At 39.6% G+C, this 21,222-nt stretch overlaps 1 protein-coding gene across 2 annotated transcripts in view; it reads right to left on the reverse strand.

The window, feature by feature from the left end:
• Positions 1 to 21,222, reverse strand: part of KLHL20 (kelch like family member 20) — a 78,533-nt gene that overhangs the window by 3,445 nt on the left and 53,866 nt on the right. For both annotated transcript variants that reach the window (XM_082614427.1, XM_082614426.1), the window contains 4 exons: positions 14,891 to 15,034; positions 2,796 to 2,929; positions 1,911 to 2,119; positions 935 to 1,041 (listed from right to left, as the gene is read on the reverse strand). In XM_082614427.1, coding sequence (XP_082470553.1) covers positions 935 to 1,041; positions 1,911 to 2,119; positions 2,796 to 2,929; positions 14,891 to 15,034 — 594 coding nt within the window. The remainder of the gene's footprint in view (positions 1 to 934; positions 1,042 to 1,910; positions 2,120 to 2,795; positions 2,930 to 14,890; positions 15,035 to 21,222) is intronic.

A 21,222-nucleotide genomic window follows, 5' to 3' on the forward strand; every position in this document is an offset into this window, starting at 1 on the left:
TAGCTATAAAGTACCTCAATCCATACTATTAATATTTTATATTAAAAATGAGAATTAACTATATATTTGACCTTTTAAACTTGTAGTGTTTAAGAGACTTTGGCATATTAGAGCATCTATCAGATTAGTTTTATGAATCAAGTTTAAAATGTGTGATTGAGGAAAGATTTAGACTTAGGATTTTAAGCTGAAAGGCTTAAGAGAATTTTGCTACATTTATAAAAGTTTTTGAATATTTAAAATAAATGCAAGAGTCACCCAATTTATGTGAATTTATAAGAACTACTTAAGTATTTAGGAAGGATTTGTTAGACAGTTAAGGATTTAAAAGCAAAGTAAAATTAAGCCTATAAATACAGCTTAACTTGAACTCTTAAGATGTAGCCTCCTTGCTAAAAGTGACTATTACAATTTACTAGACTTTAAAATAGAGTAATAACATATTTAAATATTTTTAAAACTCAAGAGAAAAAATCAGTTTTAAAATGAAATAAAGTATTATTTTTAAAATGGTAACTGCAATTTGTTTTTCCTGGGCATAAAAATTGCAATGACAGATTGACAGCCAAAGGTCTAGGTTCTAATTCTAACTCTGTCACTAACTTGCTTAGGCAGGTCTCTTTATTTCTCAGTGCTTTAGTTTCCTCAGCTGAACATGACAGAGCTAGAGGGGAGATTGTTTTTTCTGTTTTTGCTACCTCTAATTATAAAACTGGACAGTTACCAAAGAGAGGAATTTTGTAAGATGTCAGCCACTTTAGAGCAATGAAGTCAAAATAAGCCATCGAATATGGGTAACTTTGAGCCCTTTTCAAAGTATTGCAAGAGGCAATTCAGTGTACTGACCATCTTGATTTTGACGGTCATGTTTTATCTCAAGCCCATGATTTTCAAGTCAGCAGTGAGGTGATTTGCAACATAGCTTAAAGGTTACCTCCATGTATTGGCATCAGGATCAAAAACTTCAATGGTCTTCAAGTACGTTGTGCCATCAAAACCTCCTACAGCCATGAGCTGTCCATTCACTACTGCCAGGCCAACCTATGGGACCAAAACACAGTGGCTGCTGAAGAAACTGCTCCCTATTAGATATGGATGAATCCATATATCCAATAGATATCAATGAATTCGAGTGAAGTTAGATAAGGTAGTAGATAAGACAGGGAGATGCCTTTCAAAGAAGCAACTGATTACAAGATAAATCATAAGATGCAAACTATTGTATATAGAATGGATAAACCACAAGGTCCTACTGTATAACAGAGGGAACTATATTCAGTATCCTGTGATAAACCATAATGGAAAAGAATATTAAAAGAGAATGGACATATATACACTACCAAACGTAAGGTAGATAGATAGTGGGAAGCAGCCGCAGAGCACAGGAAGATCAGCTCGGTGCTTTGTGACCGCCTGGAGGGGTGGGATGGGGAGGGTGGGAGGGAGGGAGATGCATGAGGGAAGGGATGTGGGAACAGATGAATATGTATGACTGATTCACTTTGTTATAAAGCAGAAACTAATAAAAAAATAAAATTAAAAAATAAAATTAAAAAATAAAAATAAAAAATAAAAGAGAATGTATATATGTATAACTGAATCACTTTGCTGTACAGCAGAAATTAACATAATATTATACAGCAACTATACTTCAATAAAAGTAAATAAATCATAAAAATAATTCTCTAATTAAAGATATGATTGGATATAAGATATTTAACTTCTTGGGATAATAGTAATCAAAAAATTAACTTTTTTTTCCAGTACAAAAGTGACAGGGGTTGTTTTGCCTATACAGTGCATCTCCTCACTGTCCCATTGTATTATACTTTACAGATCAGACTTCTCCTTCTGCACAGCCCTCTCTTGGTGCTTTTGCTTTTCAAAGTTTTCAGTAGCTGGGCACTTACTCCACTACGGCGGGACGTCATAGCCACCACTGGAGACCACTGGTTGGTTCTGGGGTTGTATCTCTCAGCACTGCTAAGCTCTGTAGTGTCATCTCTACCTCCTACAGCATAGATCATATCCTGATACACTGCACAGCCTAGGTGTTTCCTCCGGGTCCCCATAGGGGCTATGGTGTGCCATCTGTTTTCCTGAGGATTATAACGCTCCACTGCAGGGAAAAGAAAAACCAGTAAGTGACCATGCAATCATTTCCTTTCACTTCTAGTTTTCTTCATAGCTACTTTGCTTTGTGATAACATATATTTTCAATAAGCACTCTGATTTTTGCTTCTGAGAAGGAATCATCTACCTTTGGACAATACTACTATATTCTCATCAGGGACTGATTTCTTTTAGGTATGGTTGGTGGAAAGGGCATGTGTTGGAGTCAAGGTACCTAGTTCTCGTTCTGGCTATACGACTTATTAGCTAGGTGACTCGTGGCATCCCTCCTTATCTTTAAATGACAGGATTAGACTATAAACCAGTTTATGACTGTAAGTTTTTATTTATTTTTAGATTATAATACAGAGGATTTTATTTGTTTTTTAAGGAAAGATGGTTGGGGGGAGGGAAATAATATTAAGAAAATAGTTGTTTTATTCATTATAAATTCCTAGCAACTTGTGAAATGAAGGGAGAAAGAAATACTTTGGGAATATACTAGTAGACTATGACTGCAGAAGGAGCTGAGGAAGAGCTAACAGGTGAACTCTCCTAGAGGGAAAATAATTTTCTTAATAAATGATAGGATAACATGGACTTTTTATACTTTTTGTAAGGGGACTCTCCTAAGAAAAATGTATTGCTTTGGGGAAACCAGACTGACTTTGGAAGGGACTAACCTGTGTTGAGTGGAGATGTCCCATCAGAGCCACCTACAGCGTATAAGAACCCTCCTAACACAGCCACAGCCACGCCTAGTCTCCTGGTACTCATAGAAGCCACCCGAGTCCACTTGTTCTCCTTCGGATCATACCTGCGGTAAGAGAAACCAAAGACTGCACGCATGTTTTTATTAAGTGAAGCCTTTTCCATACGGTATGAAATTATGCTAAAGATATGTTAGATACATAGATTTGCTAAGGTCAAATGTACAGAGAGAATCTAATATATTTTACATAGTTATCAGTACTCTGACTTAGGACACTGGGGCTAGAACTCTGAAAACTACATTTCTCCTTTGCCAAGCTGGCTCTCTACTAGATTCTGCCAAAAGGAAGGACTAGACACTTTCTGTTTGCTTGCGAACCCTGTCAATATTGTCTCAACATTGGCCTTTCACTCTGACAGTAGCAGTTAATTTCAGTTTCTAGACTTTTTCTGGCACTTCCAAAGCTAGCCTTGTTGGACGTTTCAGTCACAGCTCTGTGAGGCAGCTCCTCTGAGCTCCTGAGATAACAGTACCAGTGTTCTGGTTATCTACTGCTGTGTAACAAACCACCCCAAACTCAGTGGCTTTCCACAATAATTATTTTACTAATTCTTATGTTTCCATGGATCAGGAATTTAGGAAGGGCTTCACAGGGAAGTTCTGGCTCAGGTGTCCCATGTGGTTGCTGTCAAGTTGTGGCTGGAGCTGGAACAGCCAGGTGCTGAAGCAGCTGGGCGCTGGCTGGGCATGTCTCCATGTAGCCTCAGGGTCTCTCCATGTAGACTACTTGGGCTTCCTCTCAGCATGGTGACCTCCGACAGCTCAAGGCTTCAAAGGTGAGTGCCCCAAGAGATACAAGTGAAAGATGTATCACCTTTTATGACCTAGCCTCGCAAGTCACATAGAGCTACTACCATACTGATAAGCCAGCCCAAACTCGAGGGAGCAAACACAGACCTCAGCTCTCAATGAAGAGTTTCAAAGTCAAATTGTATGAAGAGCATGTGAGATGTCAGGTATTGTAACCATCTTTGGCAAATACAGCCTTCCAGAACCAGCCAGGCAGATAACCCTCCATGGAGATGTGAGTCACAGCTGTTCAGGGCACCCTCTCCTCAGGTGCTGATGGTCCTAGTTCTGTGGGACCTCTCCTCCAAGCTTCTAGGCTCTAATAACTCTAATCTCTTTCCTTGTCTTCCCAGACCTAGGGTTCCTACAGTTACTTCAGTGTCTTTTTTTCTTTTTTTTTTTTTTCAGCCCTTCAATATGTGCTAGCCAATTTTTTAATGTTAAATTCTCTTTACTAAAATAACTGATATGGTTTCCATTTTTTTAAACTGAGCCCTGACTGATAAATTATTGGTGTTCAGAAATAAATATGACAAAAATCACTTGGAATTGTGCTGGGCATTTTATTACATAGGTGAAAAATTCTGTTAGTATATTAAGTATTGTATAGCAAACTATATCAATATTACAGGATATAAAAAATAATACTAAAAATAGCCCTTGTTCTTAAGCAAGCTGGGGAGACAGAGCACATTCTTAAGGAAAAACCTCCAAACATATTCTGAGAATATAGTAACTCACAGAGATGAAAGAAGCAGAGATATAAGTGCTGCAGAATGGAGGCCCTGGAGAAAGGTTATGGTTAGTAAAGGTATCTTGAGGTTCATGCACTTTGAATAAAGTTTATTTTTCATCACTTTTAGAAAATTCTCAGCCAAATATTCTGTCTTCAAATATTGCTTCTGCTCTTATTGCTATTTTCCTTCTGGGACTCCAATTACATTTGTGTTAGTCTATTTGTGTTCCCTGAGTTGCTTATGGTCTCTTCTTTACATTCTGTTCTTCTGTTTGGATATTTTCTATTAACCTGGCTTTGAGTTTACTAATTCTGTCTTCTGCTGTGTGTCCAGTCTACTTCTACTCTGTCTATTTAATCTCATTCAATGAGTTCTTCATTTTAGATACTATATTTTCCAATTGTAGAAATCTACATCTTATTTTTAGATTCCAACCCTATATTAAAATTCTCCAACTTTTTACCCATTGATCTTTTCCTCTATTTTATTCAATGTATTTATTATACTTATTTTAAAGTCTTTTTCTGTCAACTCCAAATATGGATTATCTATAAGTCGGCTTCTGTTGTCTACTTTTTCTCTCAATTATTGGCCACAATTTTCTGTTTCTTTATGTGTCTCATATATTTTTTAATTGTATGCTGGGCATTATCATAAAATAATGGAATCCTAGAAACTGAAATTGATATTATACCCCCCATTGACAACACCTATGCCCCAAACAATGGATTCACTCTTTCTTTTTTTTTTTTTTTTTTTTTTGCGGTGTGTGGGCCTCTCACTGTTGTGGCCTCTCCCGTTGCGGAGCACAGGCCCCGGACGCGCAGGCCCAGCGGCCATGGCTCATGGGCCCAGCCGCGCCGCGGCACGTGGGATCCTCCCAGACCGGGGCACAAACCCGCGCCCCCTGCACTGGCAGGCAGACTCTCAACCACTGCACCACCAGGAAAGCCCCACTCTTTCTTATATTAGGCAGACACGGTGAAATGTTGAACACCTCAATCCAATCAGGAATTAAGCTTTACAATCCACAGATTTAATGCAATCCCTATCAAATTACCAATGGCATTTTTCACAGAAATAGAACAAAAAATTTTACAATTTGTGTGGAAACACAAAAGACCACGAATAGCCAAAGCAATCTTGAGAATGAAAAACGGAGCTGGAGGAATCAGACTCCCTGACTTCAAACTATACTACAAAGCTACAGTAATCAAAATAATATGGTACTGGCACAAAAACAGAAATACAGATCAATGGTTCAGGATAGAAAGTCCAGAGATAAACCCATGCATCTGTGGTCACCTAATCTATGACAAAGGAGACAAGAATATATAATGGAGAAAAGGCAGTCTCTTCAATAAGTGGTGATGGAAAAACTGGACAGCTGCATGTAAAAGAATGAAATTAGAATATACCCTAACAACATACACAAAAATAAACTCAAAACGGATTAAAGAACTAATGTAAGGCCAGATACTATAAAACTCTTAGAGGAAAACCTAGGCAGAACACTCTCTGACACAAATCGCAGCAAGATCTTTTTCAATCCACCTCCTAGAGTAATGAAAATAAAAACACAAATAAACAAATGGGACCTAATTAAACTTAAAAGCTTTTGCACAGGAAACTATAAACAAAATGAAAAGACAACCCTCAGAATGGGAGAAAATATCCAAAATACACAAACAGCTCATGCAGCTCAACATCAAATAAACGAACAACCCAAACAAAAAATGGGCGAAAGATCTAAATCTACAACAATAAATGCTGGAGAGGGTGTGGAGAAAAGGGAACCCTCCTACACTGTTGGTGGGAATGTAAACTGGTACAGCTACTATGGAGAAAGTATAGAGGTTCCTTGAAAAACTAAAAATAGAGCTACCATATGATCCAGCAATCCTAGTCCTGGGCATATATCTGGAGAAAAACATAATTCAAAATGGTACATGCACCCCAATGTTCACTGCAGCACTATTTACAATAGCTGGGACATGGAAACAACCTAAATGTCCAACGATAGATGAATGGATAAAGCAGATGTGGTACATATATACAATGGAATATTACTCAGCCATAAAAAACAAAATAATGCCATTTGTAGCAACATGGATGGACCTGGAGATTGTCATACTGATGGAAGTCAGACAAAGACAAATATCATGATATCGCCTATATGTGGAATCTAAAAAAAGGCTACATATGGAATTATCTACAAAACAGAAATAGAGTTACAGATGTAGAAAATAAACTTATGGGGCAGAGTCAACATGGTGGCAGGGGAGGATGTGGAGTTCACGTCTCCCTACAACTAGGGCACTGGCCGGGCACTGGCCGGACCCCGGTGGGGGACCTCGATGCCCAAAGAGATGGGAGGAACCCCTGAGAGACCGGGTAGGATGTGGGGGGAGTAAGGGGGGATAAGAAGTGGAGGCCAGACAGGACTGGCGCCCCTGAAGGGTGGCTGGGAGGGGGAAGGGGTTCCCACACCTGGAGGAACCCTTGGGGGGCTTCGAGATCGGGGGAAGCAAGTCTAGCATTTCCCCTGCCCAATCGGGCCCCGGGAAGACTGCAGGGCTCCCGGGCCAGGTCCTCTGCCCTCTGAGGCTCCCTCCGGGCCATGCTGGTCCTAGGGGCGTAGGAGGGAGGCAGGGGGAGAAGAGGAGAGGAGGACGGGGAGGAGCCCTCTTTTTTTATAAATTAATTTATTTTTGGCTGCATTGGGTCTTCGTTGCTGCACGCAGGCTTTCTCTAGTTGCGGCGAGCTGCAGCTATTCTTCGTTGCAGTGCGTGGGCTTCTCATTGCAGTGGCTTCTCATTGCGGAGCATGGGCTCTAGGCTCACGGGCTTCAGTAGTTGTGGCACACGAGCTCAGTAGTTGTGGCTCGCAGGCACTAGAGTGCAGACTCAGTAGTTGTGGTGCACGGGCTTAGTTGCTCCACGGCATGTGGGATCTTCCCGGATCAGGACTTGAATCCGTGTCCCCTGCATTGGCAGGCGGATTCTTAACCACTGCACCACCAGGGAAGCCCCAAAGCCCTCTTTGATTGGAGAATCGGGGAGGCACAGAGGGCGTTTCCCCTGCCCACTTGCTCCCAGAAAGCCTGTTGGGCTTTCTGATCTGGTCCCCTGCCTTCTGGGTCCCCCTCTGGACCTGTGGGTCCTAGGGGCATAGGAGGGAGGAGGGGGAAGAAGAAGAGAGGCCAACGGGGTGGGGCCCTCCAGGGATTGGAGGATCGGGGGGGAACTCGCCTAGCATTTCCCCTGCCCTCTCGGGCCTAGGGAGCCTGCTGGGGTCCTGGACCTGGTCCTCCACCCTCCAAAGCCAGAGGCACTCCTGGGCCCCTGCTGCTGCACTGAGCCTAAGCCCCCACCCCGCCAGGGCCTTATCTGGCCCTGTGGGTCCTAAGCATAGGCCCCACCCACCACCTAAACCCCGCCCCCCGAGCCAAGGCCTTTTCTGCTTTTTTTCCCCCTCTTTTTTACTATTGTGGTTCTGTTTTACCTTCTGGTTGTTGTTTCATCTATATCTTTATTTTTTATTCTTTCTAAGAGAAATAAATGAAATAGAAACAAGTAAAATAGCAAAGATCAATAAAACTAAAAGTTTGTTCTTTGAGAAGATAAAAAAAAATCGATAAACCTTTAGCCAGGCTCATCAAGAAAAAAAGAGGACTCAAATCAATAAAATGAGAAATGAAAAAGGAGAAATCACAACTGACACCACAGAAATACAAAGGATTATAAGAGACTACTACAAACGACTATATGCCAATAAAATGGATAATCACGAAGAAATGGACAAATTCTTGGAAAAGTACAATTTTCTAAGACTGAACCAGGAAGAACTAGAAAATATAAACAGACCTATCACAAGTAATGAAATTGAAACTGTAATTTAAAAGTTTCCAACAAACAAAAGTCCAGGACCAAATGGCTTCACAGGCACATTCTATCCAACATTTAGAGAAGAGATAACACTGATCCTTCTCAAAGTCTTCCGAAAAATTGCAGAGGGGGGAGTACTCCCAAATTCATTCTATGAAGCAACCATCTATCTCCCTGATACCAAACCAGAGAAAGATATTACAAAAAAAGAAAATAACAGACCAATATCACTGATGAACATAGATGCAAAAATCCTGAACAAAATACTAGCAAAGAGAATCCAACAACACATTAAAAGGATCATACACCATGATCAAGTGGGATTTATCCCAGGAATGCAAGGATTCTTCAATATATGCAAATCAATCAATGTGATACACCATATTAACAAATTAAGGAATAAAAACCATATGATCACCTCAATAGATGCAGAAAAAGCTTTTGACAAAATTCAACACACATTTATGATAAAAACTCTCCAGAAAATGGGATTAGAGGGAACCTACCTCAACATAAAGGCCGTATATGACAAACGCACAGCAAACATCATACTCAATGGTGAAAAACTGAAAGCATTTCCACTAAGATCAGGAACAAGACAAGGATGTCCACTCTCGCCACTCTTATTCAACATAGTTTTAGAAGTCCTAGCCATGGCAATCAGAGAAGAAAAAGAAATAAAAAGAATATAAATTGCAAAAGAAGAAGTAAGACTGTCACTGTTTGCAGATGACATGGTACTATACATAGAAAATCCTAAAGATGTCACCAGAAAACTACTGGAGTTCAATGAATTTGGTGAGGTTGCAGGATATAAAATTAATGCACAGAAATCTCTGGCATTCCTATACACCAACAGTGAAAAATCAGAAAGAGAAATTAAGGAAACACTCCCATTTACCACCACAACAAAAAGAATAAAATACCTAGGAATAAACCTGCCTAAGGAGGCGAAAGACTTGTACTCGGAAAACCATAAAACACTGATGAAAGAAATCAAAGATGACATAAACAGATGGAGAAATATACCATGTTCTTGGATGGAAGAACCAATATTGTGAAAACGACTATACTACCCAAAGCAATCTCCAGATTCAGTGCAATCCCTATCAAACTACCAATGGCATTCTTCACAGAACTAGAACAAAAAATTTTATAATGTGTACAGAAACACAAAAGATCCTGAATAGCCAAAGCAATCTTGATAAAGAAAAATGGAGCTGGAGGAATCAGGCTCCCCAACTTCAAACTATACTACAAATCTACAGTAATCAAGACAGTATAGTACTGGCACAAAAACAGAAATATAGATCAATGGTTCGGGATAGAAAGCCCAGAGATAAACCCATGCACATATGGTCACCTAATTTATGACAAAGGAGGCAAGAACGTACAATGGAGAAAAGACAGCCTCTTCAATAAGTGGTGCTGGGAAAACTGGACAGCTACATGTAAAAGAATGAAGTTAGAACACTCCTTAACACCATACACAAAAATAAACTCAAAATGGATTACAGTTCTAAATGTAAGACTGGACACTATAAAACTCTTAGAGGAAAACATAGGAAGAACACTCTTTGACATAAATCACAGCAAGATCTTTTTTTTTTTTTTTTTTTTTGCTGTACGCGGGCCTCTCACTGTTGTGGCCTCTCCCGTTGCGGAGCACAGGCTCCGGACGCGCAGGCTCAGCGGCCATGGCTCACGGGCCCAGCCGCTCCGCGGCATATGGGATCCTCCCAGACCGGGGCACGAACCCGTATCCCCTGCATCGGCAGGCGGACTCTCAACCACTGCGCCACCAGGGAGGCCCGCAAGATCTTTTTTGATCCACCTCCTAGAGTAATGGAAATAAAAACAAAAATAAACAAATGGGGGCTTCCCTGGTGGCGCAGTGGTTGAGAGTCTGCCTGCCGATGCAGGGGACACGGGTTCGTGCCGTGGTCCGGGAGGATCCCACATGCCGCGGAGTGGCTGGGCCCATGAGCCATGGCCACTGAGCCTGCGCGTCCGGATCCTGTGCTGCACAATGGGAGGGGCCACAACAGTGAGAGGCCCGCGTACCGCAGCAAAATAAATAAATAAATAAATAAATAAACGAATGGGACCTAATGAAAATTAAAAGCTTTTGCAAAGCAAAGGAAACTACAAACGGGACGAAAAGACAACCCTCTGAATGGGAGAAAATTCTTGCAAACGAATCAATGGTCAAAGGATTAATCTCCAAAATGTATAAACAGCTCATGCAGCTCACTATTAAAAAAAACAAACAACCCAATCAAAACATGGGCAGAAGGGGCTTCCCTGGTGGCGCAGTGGTTGAGAGTCTGCCTGCCGATGCAGGGGACACGGGTTCGTGCTCCAGTCCAGGAAGATCCCACATGCCATGGAGTGGCTAGGCCCGTGAGCCATGGCTGCTGAGCCTGCGCGTCCGGAGCCTGTGCTCCGCGGCGGGAGAGGCCACAACGGTGAGAGGCCTGCATACCACACACGCACACACACACACACACAAAAAAGGGGCAGAAGACATAAATAGACATTTCTCCAAAGAAGACATACAGATGGCCAAGAGGCACATGAAAAGATGCTCAACATCACTAATTATTAGAGAAATGCAAATGAAAACTACAATGAGGTATCACCTCACAGCATCAGAATGGCCACCATCAAAAAATCTACACACAATAAATGCTGGAGAGTATGTAGAGAAAAGGGAACTCTTCTGCACTGTTGGTGGGAATGTAAATTGATACAGCCACTATGGATAACACAGTATGGAGGTTCCTTAAAAAAACTAAAAATTGAACTACTATATGACCCAGCAATCCTGCTACTGGGCATATACCCTGAGAAAACCATAATTCAGAAGGACACATGTACCCCAGTTTTCACTGCAGCACTGTTTACAATAGCCAGGATACGGAAACAATCTAAATGTCCAACGATAGATGAATGGGTAATGAAGATGTGGTACATATATACAATGGAATATTACTCAGCCACAAAAAGGAATGAAATTGGGTCATTTGTAGAAATGTGGGTGGACCTAGAGTTTGTCATACAGAGTGAAGTAAGTCAGAAAGAGAAAAACAAGTATCGTATATAGATGCATATATGTGGAATCTAGAAAAATGGTACAGATGAACCTATTTGTAGGGCAGGAATAGAGATGTAGACATAGAGAACGGACATGTGGACACAGCAAGGGAAGGGGAGGGTGGGACAAATTGGGAGATTAGGTTTCATATAAATACATTACCATGTGTAAAATAGATAGCTAGTGGGAACCTGCTGTATAGCACAGGGAGCTCAGCTGGGTGCTCTGTGACCACCTAGATGGGTGGGATGCGGGGAGGGAGTGGGAGGGAGATCAAAGAGGGAGGGGATATAGGTATACACATAGCTGATTCACTTCATTGTACAGCAGAAACTAACACAACATTGTAAAGCAATTTTACACCAATAAGAAAAAAATAAATAAACCTATGGTTACCAGGGGGAGGTTGGGGGGAGGGATAAATTGGGAGATTGGGATTGACATATACACACTACTATATATAAAACAGGTAACTAATAAGGACCTACTGTATAGCACAGGGAACTCTATTCAATACTCTGTAATGGCCTATATGGGAAAAGAATCTAAAAAAGAGTGGATAGATGTATATGTATAAAGATTCACTTTGCTGTACATCTGAAACTAACACAACATTGTAAATCAACTATACTCCAATAAAAATATTTTTTAAAAAAGGAATTGAGCTTTAGTTAGACTCAGTCCACCTTTGTTTTTAAATGTCTCAAGGATGAGATGTCTTGTATTTGTTGCAGGCCCCTCCCTATAGTAGGACTTCATCTTCTAAGCACTGTTAAGATTGCAAGAGATTTCACTTACCCTGGTCCACTACTTTCCTGTGCTACCCCAGCACTCAGCAAACATCCCACTGGGAAAAACAAAAGTATATTCCAGAATCCAATCTGTCATGCCAGCCTACATGATTGTCAAAAGTTCCACTGATTTATACTCCTCCAGGAGAACCCCTCTGCCTAGACCAAGTCCAGTATTCAACCCATGTGAAAACTTGGCAAATGTTTTTGGGAAGAAAATAGCTGATGATCTCAGCTCACATAAGATGGGCTCTTTTTTCAGTGGACTCTTAGCTCATCTAGTCCTTGTTACTTCTACACGTCTAGTCCTTGTTACTTCTACACGTCTCTGATGATTTTAAAAATATGATATTTGTACTTTGTCATTTTTTCCTAGTTGTTGCAGTGGGAATGATGGCTGTCACTACCTATTGCATTCTACTTAGAAGCAAAAGCCTTTGCATACTTTTTAAACCCTTTTATTGTAAAATTAAATATTGATACAGAAAGCCACACAAGAACGTATGTATAGTTTAATAAGTTATTATAAGGAAAGTGTACTTATAACCACCATCCAGGCCAAGAAAAATAACTTTGCCTTCCACACTGGAAGCCCTTCCACGTGTCCCTTTCCAATCTCAAAACCTTCCCCCAAGCAGGGTAACCATTATCCTGACTTTTACAGTAATCACTTCCTTGCGTTTCTTTATAGTTTTATCAGCTGCGTGTGCATCCCTAGACACTTACTCTTATTAAATTTTTTTTTGAATTTTTATTTACTTATTTTTTATTTTTTTATTTTTTGGTTGTGCCACGCAGCACGCAGGATCTCAGTTCCCCGACCAGGGATCTAACACATGCACCCTGCCATGGAAGCGTGGGGTCTTAACAACTGGACCACTTTTTCATATTTTTAAAAAGTCTCCTTTTTTCTGCAGGTTTTTCCTCTATTCTCTTTCTCCCTCCCCCACTCCCAGAATTCATGTTTTAGAACCTGGACTTGAACCCGTGTCCCCTGCACTGGCAGGCAGACTCCTAACCACTGTGCCGCCAGGGAAGTCCCTGCCTGTAATTTTATAGCTTTTCTGTTTATTGCTCTGTTTTTATGTGTGAATTTGGAGAGATTAAAAAATTATGCTGTTGGTGCTATTATTTTCCCAGAATCCTCTTGCATAGAAGTTTGAAAGTGAAGAAATAAGTTTCTTGACAGACAGATAAAAAGGAACTGGCACTGCTTTCAAGACTTACCTGCAACTTTACCTCGAAGACAGAGTTAAATTCTACTTAAATATGGTAACCCAACTAGTAAATGTTATTTCAAAAATTTATCTCTTTTTAAGAAGTGAGAATGAAGTATAGTATGTTGTTGCCAGTAATCATAGCGCATGAGACTCCAAAACCTAATCTCTAAGATAGAATGATAAAAAAATGACAGGGCAAGAAATTAAAAACAATCTATTTCACCAAAATTAACTAATTTGTAAAAATATAGGGGCTTCCCTGGTGGCGTAGTGGTTAAGAATCCGCCTGCCAATGCAGGGGACACGGGTTCGAGCCCTGGTCTGGGAAGATCCCACATGCCGTGGAGCAGCTAAGCCCATGCACCACTACTGACCCTGCGCTCTAGAGCCTGCGAGCCACAACTACCAAAGCCCGTGCGCCTAGAGCCCGTGCTCTGCAACAAGAGCAGCCACTGCAATGAGAAGCCTACACACGGCAAGGAAGAGTAGCTCCCAGTCTCCGCAACTAGAGAAAAGCCCACGTGTAGCAACGAAGACCCAATGCAGACCAAAAAAAAAAAGTATACAGTAAATCATGGCAACCCACCAAGATTTCCCCAAGTATACTTCAAGAATTAATCAGAGGGGCCAGGGACTTCCCTGGTGGTCCAGTGGGTAAGACTCCATGCTCCCAATGCAGGGGGCCTGGGTTTGATCCCTGGTTGGGGAACTAAGATCCCACATACCACAACTAGAGAGCCGGCATGCCTCAACTACAGAGCCTGCGCGCCGCAACTAGAGAAGCCCTGCTACAAAGATCCTGCACACCACAACAAAGACCTAGCACAACCAAAATAAACAAACAAATAAAAACTTAAAGAATTAATGAGAATCCACATACAAAATACCTTGGAGTTTTGATAAGGTATGCTACACAAAGAATTATTGCTTTAATCATTTTTTTCTGGGGGAAGTCTGAGCTAAGTCATTCCAATTACTGGGGGAAAAAAATCAGAACAGATTTCAGAAGTGGTATTCTTGATATCATATATAAAATGAAATTTAAAATATGATTCCGGGCCTCCCTGGTGGCGCAGTGGTTAAGAGTCCGCCTGCCGATTCAGGGGACACGGGTTCGTGCCCCGGTCCGGGAAGATCCCATGTGCCACGGAGCAGCTGGGCCCGTGAGCCATGGCCGCTGAGCCTGCGCATCCGGAGCCTGTGCTCCGCAACGGGAGAGGCCACAACAGTGAGAGGCCCGCGTACCGCAAAATAAATAAATAAATAAAATAAAATAAAATAAAATATGATTCCAACACTTCAATGTTAGGCTCAGTCAGTGTAACACATAATTTTAAAAATTGGGTTATATCTTTCATCTTCCTAGACTTTAAAGTTAATTGAAAACTTTTTCCTTAAAGCCCATGGGAAATCTACTGAATAGTGAATCCCTAGTGTCCTAAATTGTTTCTTTAAAAAAACTGAAAATGACTTTAAAAAATCACCTCTCAACGATGTTGAGGCAAGACACTCCATCCTGGCCACCCACAGCATAGAGAAAGCCTCCAAGCACAGCCACACCAACACTTGTCCTGCAGGTGCTTGTAGGAGCAACATCACTGCTCCATTGGTTTGTTTTGGGGTCATACCTGCAGAGGACACGTCAAGAACACAGTTTGTATTACACAAAGAGGGCTATGTCTATATATGCAATGATATATAATATGATATATATATTCTTTCCCCAAATATGGGCTAATAACTAAATATGTGATAGTCTAATTTATATATAGTTTTTGAAATTCAGTTTTACTTAAAAAGTTACACATAAATATATTTTCTTTAAAAATTTTTTTCAGAATGTTATAGATAAAGCTAAAGTTCTCTTTGAGTTCCACCCAATTTCTGTTCTTTTCCCATTTTGATTTGGTATACATCCTTCAAGATTTTTCGGTAAAATTCTTTTAAATAGGTATATATCTATCCACATATATATATTTCTTTATATGCAAGCATGTTTTCTGTACATAAGTAATGCCACATATTACGTGTTGCTTTTTCACTCAATATATTCCTGAGATCTATTCATAATAGATATAGCTCTAGATTTCTCTTTTGAACTATTTAATTATATTGTGTGTGCCACATATTATTTAAATCATATTTCTATTGATGTATCCTTACACTGTCTATGACATTTTGTTATTAAAAACAGTGATCACCCTTGTATATTTCTCCCTGTGCAATGGATGATGAGAAGCAGAATCATGGAGCATAGAGTATATTCATTTTTTTTAAACATCTTTATTGGAGTATAGTTGCTTTACAATGGTGTGTTAGTTTCTGCTTTATAACAAAGTGAATCAGCTATGTGTACATATGTACACATATATCCCATATCCCCTCCCTCTTACATCTCCCTTCCACCCTCCCTATATAACCCCTCTAGGTGGTCACAAAGCACGGAGCTGATCTCCCTGTGCTATGCAGCTGCTTCCCACTAGCGATCTCTTTTACATTTGGTAATGTATATATGTCCATGCCACTCTCTCACTTCGTCCCAGCTTACCCTTCCCCCTCCCCGTGTCCTAAAGTGCATTCTCTATACCTGCGTCTTTATTCCTGTCCCGCCCCTAGGTTCATCAGAACCTTTTTTTTTTTTTTAGATTCCATATATATGTGTTAGCATACAGTATTTGTTTTTCTCTTTCTGACTTACTTCACTCTGTATGACAGACTCTAGGTCCATCCACCTCACTATAAATAACTCAATTTTGTTTCTTTTTATGGCTGAGTAATAACCCATTGTATATATGTGCCACATCTTCATTATTCAATCATCTGTCGATGGACACTTAGGTTGGTTCCATGATCTGGCTATTGTAAATAGAGCTGCAACGAACATTGCGGTACATGACTCATTTTGAATTATGGTTTTCTCAGGGTATATGCCCAGTAGTGGGATTGCTAGGTCATATGGTAGTTCTATTTTTAGTTTTTTAAGGAACCTCCATACTGTTCTCCATAGTGACTATCAATTTACATTCCCACCAACAGTGCAAGAAGCTTCCCTTTTCTCCACACCCTCTCCAGCATTTATTACTTGCAGATTTTTTGATGATGGCCATTCTGACCAGTGTGAGGTGATACCTCATTGTAGTTTTGACTTGTATTTTCTAATGATTAGCTATGTTGAGCATCCTTTCATGTGTTTGTTGGCAATCTGTATATCTTCTTAGGAGAAATGTCTATTTAGGTCTTCTGCCCATTTTTGGGTTGGGTTGTTCTTTTGATACTGAGCTGCATGAGCTGCTTGTATATTTTGGAGATTAATCCTTTGTCAGTTGCTTCGTTTGCAAATATTTTCTCCCATTCTGAGGGTTGTCTTTTGGTCTTGCTTATGATTTCCTTTGTTGTGCAAAAGCTTTTAGGTTTCCTTAGGTCCCATTTGTTTATTTTTGTTTTTATTTCCATTTCTCTAGGAGGTGGGTCAAAAAGGATCTTGCTGTGATTTATGTCATAGAGTGTTCTGCCTGTTTTCCTCTAAGAGATTTATAGTGTCTGGCCTTACATTTAGGTCTTTAATCCATTTTGAGTTTACTTCTGTGTATGGTGTAAGGAAGGGGTCTAATTTCATTCTTTTACATGTAGCTGTCCAGTTTTCCCAGCACCACTTATTGAAGAGGTGTCTTTTCTCCATTGTATATTCCTGCCTCCTTTATCAAAGATAAGGTGACCATATGTGCGTGGGTTTATCTCTGGGCTTTCTATCCAGTTCCATGGATAGATATTTCTGATTTTGTGCCAGTACCATACTATCTTGATTACTGTAGCTTTGTAGTATAGTCTGAAGTCAGGGAGTCTGATTCTTCCAGCTCCATTTTTCTTTCTCAAGATTGCTTTGGCTATTCAGGCCTTTTGTGTTTCAATAGAAATTGTGACATTTTTTGTTCTAGTTCTGTGAAAAATGCCATTGGTAGTATGATAGGGATTGCACTGAATCTGTAGATTTCTTTGGGTAGTACAGTCATTTTCAAAATGTTGATTCTTCCAATCCAAGAACATGATACATCTCTCCATCTCTTTGTATCATCTTTCATTTCTTTCACCAGTGTCTTATAGTTTTCTGCATACAGGTCTTTTGTCTCCTTAGATAGGTTTATTCCTAGGTATTTTATTCTTTTTGTTGCAGTGGTAAATGGGAAGTGTTTCCATAATTTGTCTTTCAGATTTTTCATCATTAGTGTACAGGAATGCAAGATATTTCTGTGCATTAATTTTGTATCCTGCTACTTTACCAAATTCATTGATTAGCTCTAGTAGTTTTCTGGTAGCATCTTTAGGATTCTCTATGTATAGTATCATGTTATCTGCACACAGTGACAGTTTTATTTCTTCTTTTCTGATTTGGATTCCTTTTATTTCTTTTTCTTCTCTGACTGCTGTGGCTAAAACTTCCAAAACTATGTTGAATAATAGTGGTGAGAGTGGGCAACCTTGTCTTGTTCCTGATCTTAGAGGAAATGGTTTCAGTTTTTCACCATTGAGAATGATGTTGGCTGTGGGTTTGTCATATATGGCCTTGATTATGTTGAGGTAGGTTCTCTCTATGCCTTTCTGGAGAGTTTTTATCATAAATGGGTGTTGAATTTTGTCAAAAGCTTTTTCTGCGTCTATTGAGATTATCCCATGGTTTTTATTCTTCAATTTAATATGGTGTATCACATTGATTGATTTGCATATATTGAAGAATCCTTGCATCCCTGGGATAAACCCCACTTGATCATGGTGTATGATCCTTTTAAGGTGCTGTTGGATTCTGTTTGCTGGTATTTTGTTGAGGATTTTTGCATCTATGTTCATCAGTGATATTGGCCTGTAGTTTTCTTTTTTTGTGATATCTTTGTCTGGTTTTGGCATCAGGATGATTGATGGTGGCCTCATAGAATGAGTTTGGGAGTGTTCCTCCCTCTGCTATATTTTGAAAGAGTTTGAGAAGGATAGATGTTAGCTCTTTTCTAAATGTTTGATAAAATTCACCTGTGAAGCCATCTGGTCCTGGGCTTTTGTTTGTTGGAAGATTTTTAATCACACTTTCAATTTCAGTGCTTGTGATTGGTCTGTTTATATTTTCTATTTATTCCTGTTTCAGTCTCATAAGGTTGTGCTTTTCTAAGAATTTGTCTATTTCTTTCAGGTTGTCCAACTTATTGGCATATAGTTGCTTGTAGTAATCTCTCATGATCCTTTGTATTTCTGCAGTGTCAGTTGTTACTTCTCCATTTTCATTTCTAATTCTGTTGATTTGAGTCTTCTCCCTTTTTTTCTTGATGAGTTTGGCTAATGGTTTATCAATTTTGTTTTATTTCTGATCTGATCTTTATGATTTCTTTCCTTCTGCTAACTTTGGGGTTCTTTTGTTCTTCTTTCTCCAGTTGCTTTAGGTTATTTGAGATTTTTCTTGTTTCTTGAGGTAGGACTGTATTGCTGTAAACTTCCCTCTTAGAACTGCTTTTGCTGCATCCCATAGGTTTTGGGTTGCCATGTTTTCATTGTCATTTGTTTCTAGGTATTTTTTGATTTCCTCTCTGATTTCTTCAGTGATCTCTTGGTTATTTAGTAGCACACTGTTTAGCCTCCATGTGTTTGGATTTTTTACAGTTTTTTCCCTGTAATTTATATCTAGTCTCATAGCATTGTGGTCGGAAAAGACAGTTGATATGATTTCAATTTTCTTAAATTTACCAAGGCTTGATTTGTGCCCCAAGATATGATCTATCCTAGAGAATATTCCATGAGCACATAAAGTGTATTCCGTTGTTTTTGGATGGAATGTCCTATAAATAAAAATTATGTCCATCTTGTCTAGTGTGTCAGTTAAAGCTTGTTTCATTATTTATTTTCATTTTGGATGATCTGTCCATTGGTGAAAGTGGGACATTAAAGTCCCCTACTATTATTGTGTTGCTGTTGATTTCCCCTTTTGTTACTGTTAGCATTTGCCTTATGTATTGAGATGCTCCTATTTTGGGTGCATAAATATTTACAATTGTCATATCTTCTTCTTGGATTGATCCCTTGATCATTATGGTAGTGTCCTTCTTTGTCTCTTGTAATAGTCTTTATTTTAAAGTCTTTTTTTTCTGATATGTGAATTGCTACTCCAGGCTTCTTTCGATTTCCATTTCCATGGAATATCTTTTTCCATCCCCTCACTTTCAGTCTGTATGTGTCCCTAGGTCTGAAGTGGGTCTCTTGTAGACAGCATATATACAGGTCTTATTTTTGTATCCATTCAGCCAGTCTATGACTTTTGGTTGGAGCATTTAATCCATTTATATTTAAGGTAGTTATTGATATGTATATTCCTCTTACCATTTTCTTAATTGTTTTGGGTTTGTTTTTGTAGGTCTATTCCTTCTCTTGTGTTTCCTGCCTAGAGAAGTTCCTTTAACATTTGTTGTAAAGCTGGTTTGGTGGTGCTGAATTCTCAGTTTTTGCTTGTCTGTAAAGGTTTTAATTTCTCTCTTGAATCTGAAAGACATCCTTGCTGGGTAGAGTAATCTTGGTTGTAGGATTTTCCCTTTCATCACTTTAAATATGCCCTGCCACTCCCTTCTGGCTTGCAGAATTTCTGCTGAAAGATCAGTTGTTAACCTTATGGGGGATTTCCTCGAATGTTATTTGTTGCTTTTCCCTTGCTGCTTTTAATATTTTTTTTTGAATTTAATTTTCGATAGTTTGATTAATATGTGTCTTGGTGTGTTTCTCCTTGAATTTATCCTGTATGGGACTCGCCGTGCTTCCTGGACTTGATTGACTTTCCTTTCCCATGTTAGGAAAGTTTTCAACTATAATCTCTTCAAATATTTTCTCAGACCCTTTCTTTTTCTCTCCTTTTTCTGGGACCCCTATAATTCGAATGTTGGTGCGTTTAATGTTGTCCCAGAGGTCTCTGAGACTGTCCTCAATTCTTTTCATTCTTTTTTCTTTATTCTGCTCTGAGTAGTTATTTCCAGTATTTTGTTTTCCAGGTCACTTATCCATTCTTCTGCCTCAGTTATTCTACTCTTGATTCCTTCTGGAGAATTTTAAATTTAATTTATTGTGTTGCTCATCATTGTTTGTTTGTTCTTTAGTTCTTCTAGGTCCTTGTTAAACGTTTCTTGTATTTTCTCCATTCCATTTCTAAGATTTTGGATCATCTTTACTATCATTACTATGAATTCTTTTTCAGGTAGACTTCCTATTTCCTCTTCATTTGTTTGGTCTGGTGGGTTTTTACCTTGCTGCTTCATCAGCTACATAGTTCTCTGTCTTTTCATTTTGTTTAACTTTAGTGGAGCTGGGTCTTAGCGTTGATTGATATTACGTGGGGCTGGGAGGTCTCTGGTGGTCCAGTGTCTTGAACTTGGCTCTCCCACCTCAGAGGCTCAGGCCTGACACCAGGCCGGAGCACCAACACCCTGTCAGCCACACGGCTCAGAAGAAAAGGGAGGAAAAAAGAAATAAAAAAATAAAGTAAAATAAAATAAAGTACATAAAAAATTATTAACAAAATAATAATTTAAAAAATGAGAGCAACCAAACCAATAAACAAATCCACCAATGATAACAAGTGTGAAAAACTAAACTAAGATAAACATAAATATCAAAAACAAATCAGCTGCAGACAGCAAACCCTAAGTCTACAGTTGCTCCTAAAGTCCACCACCTCAATTTTGAGACGATTTGTTGTCTATTCAGGTATTCCCCAGATGCAGGGTACATCAAGTTGATTGTCGGGATTTAATCCACTGCTCCTGAGGCTGCATGGAGAAATTTCTCTTCCTCTTCT

Source organism: Mesoplodon mirus (assembly GCF_964341445.2).
Source record: "Mesoplodon mirus genome assembly, chromosome: 3".
Classification (NCBI taxonomy): domain Eukaryota; kingdom Metazoa; phylum Chordata; class Mammalia; order Artiodactyla; family Ziphiidae; genus Mesoplodon; species Mesoplodon mirus.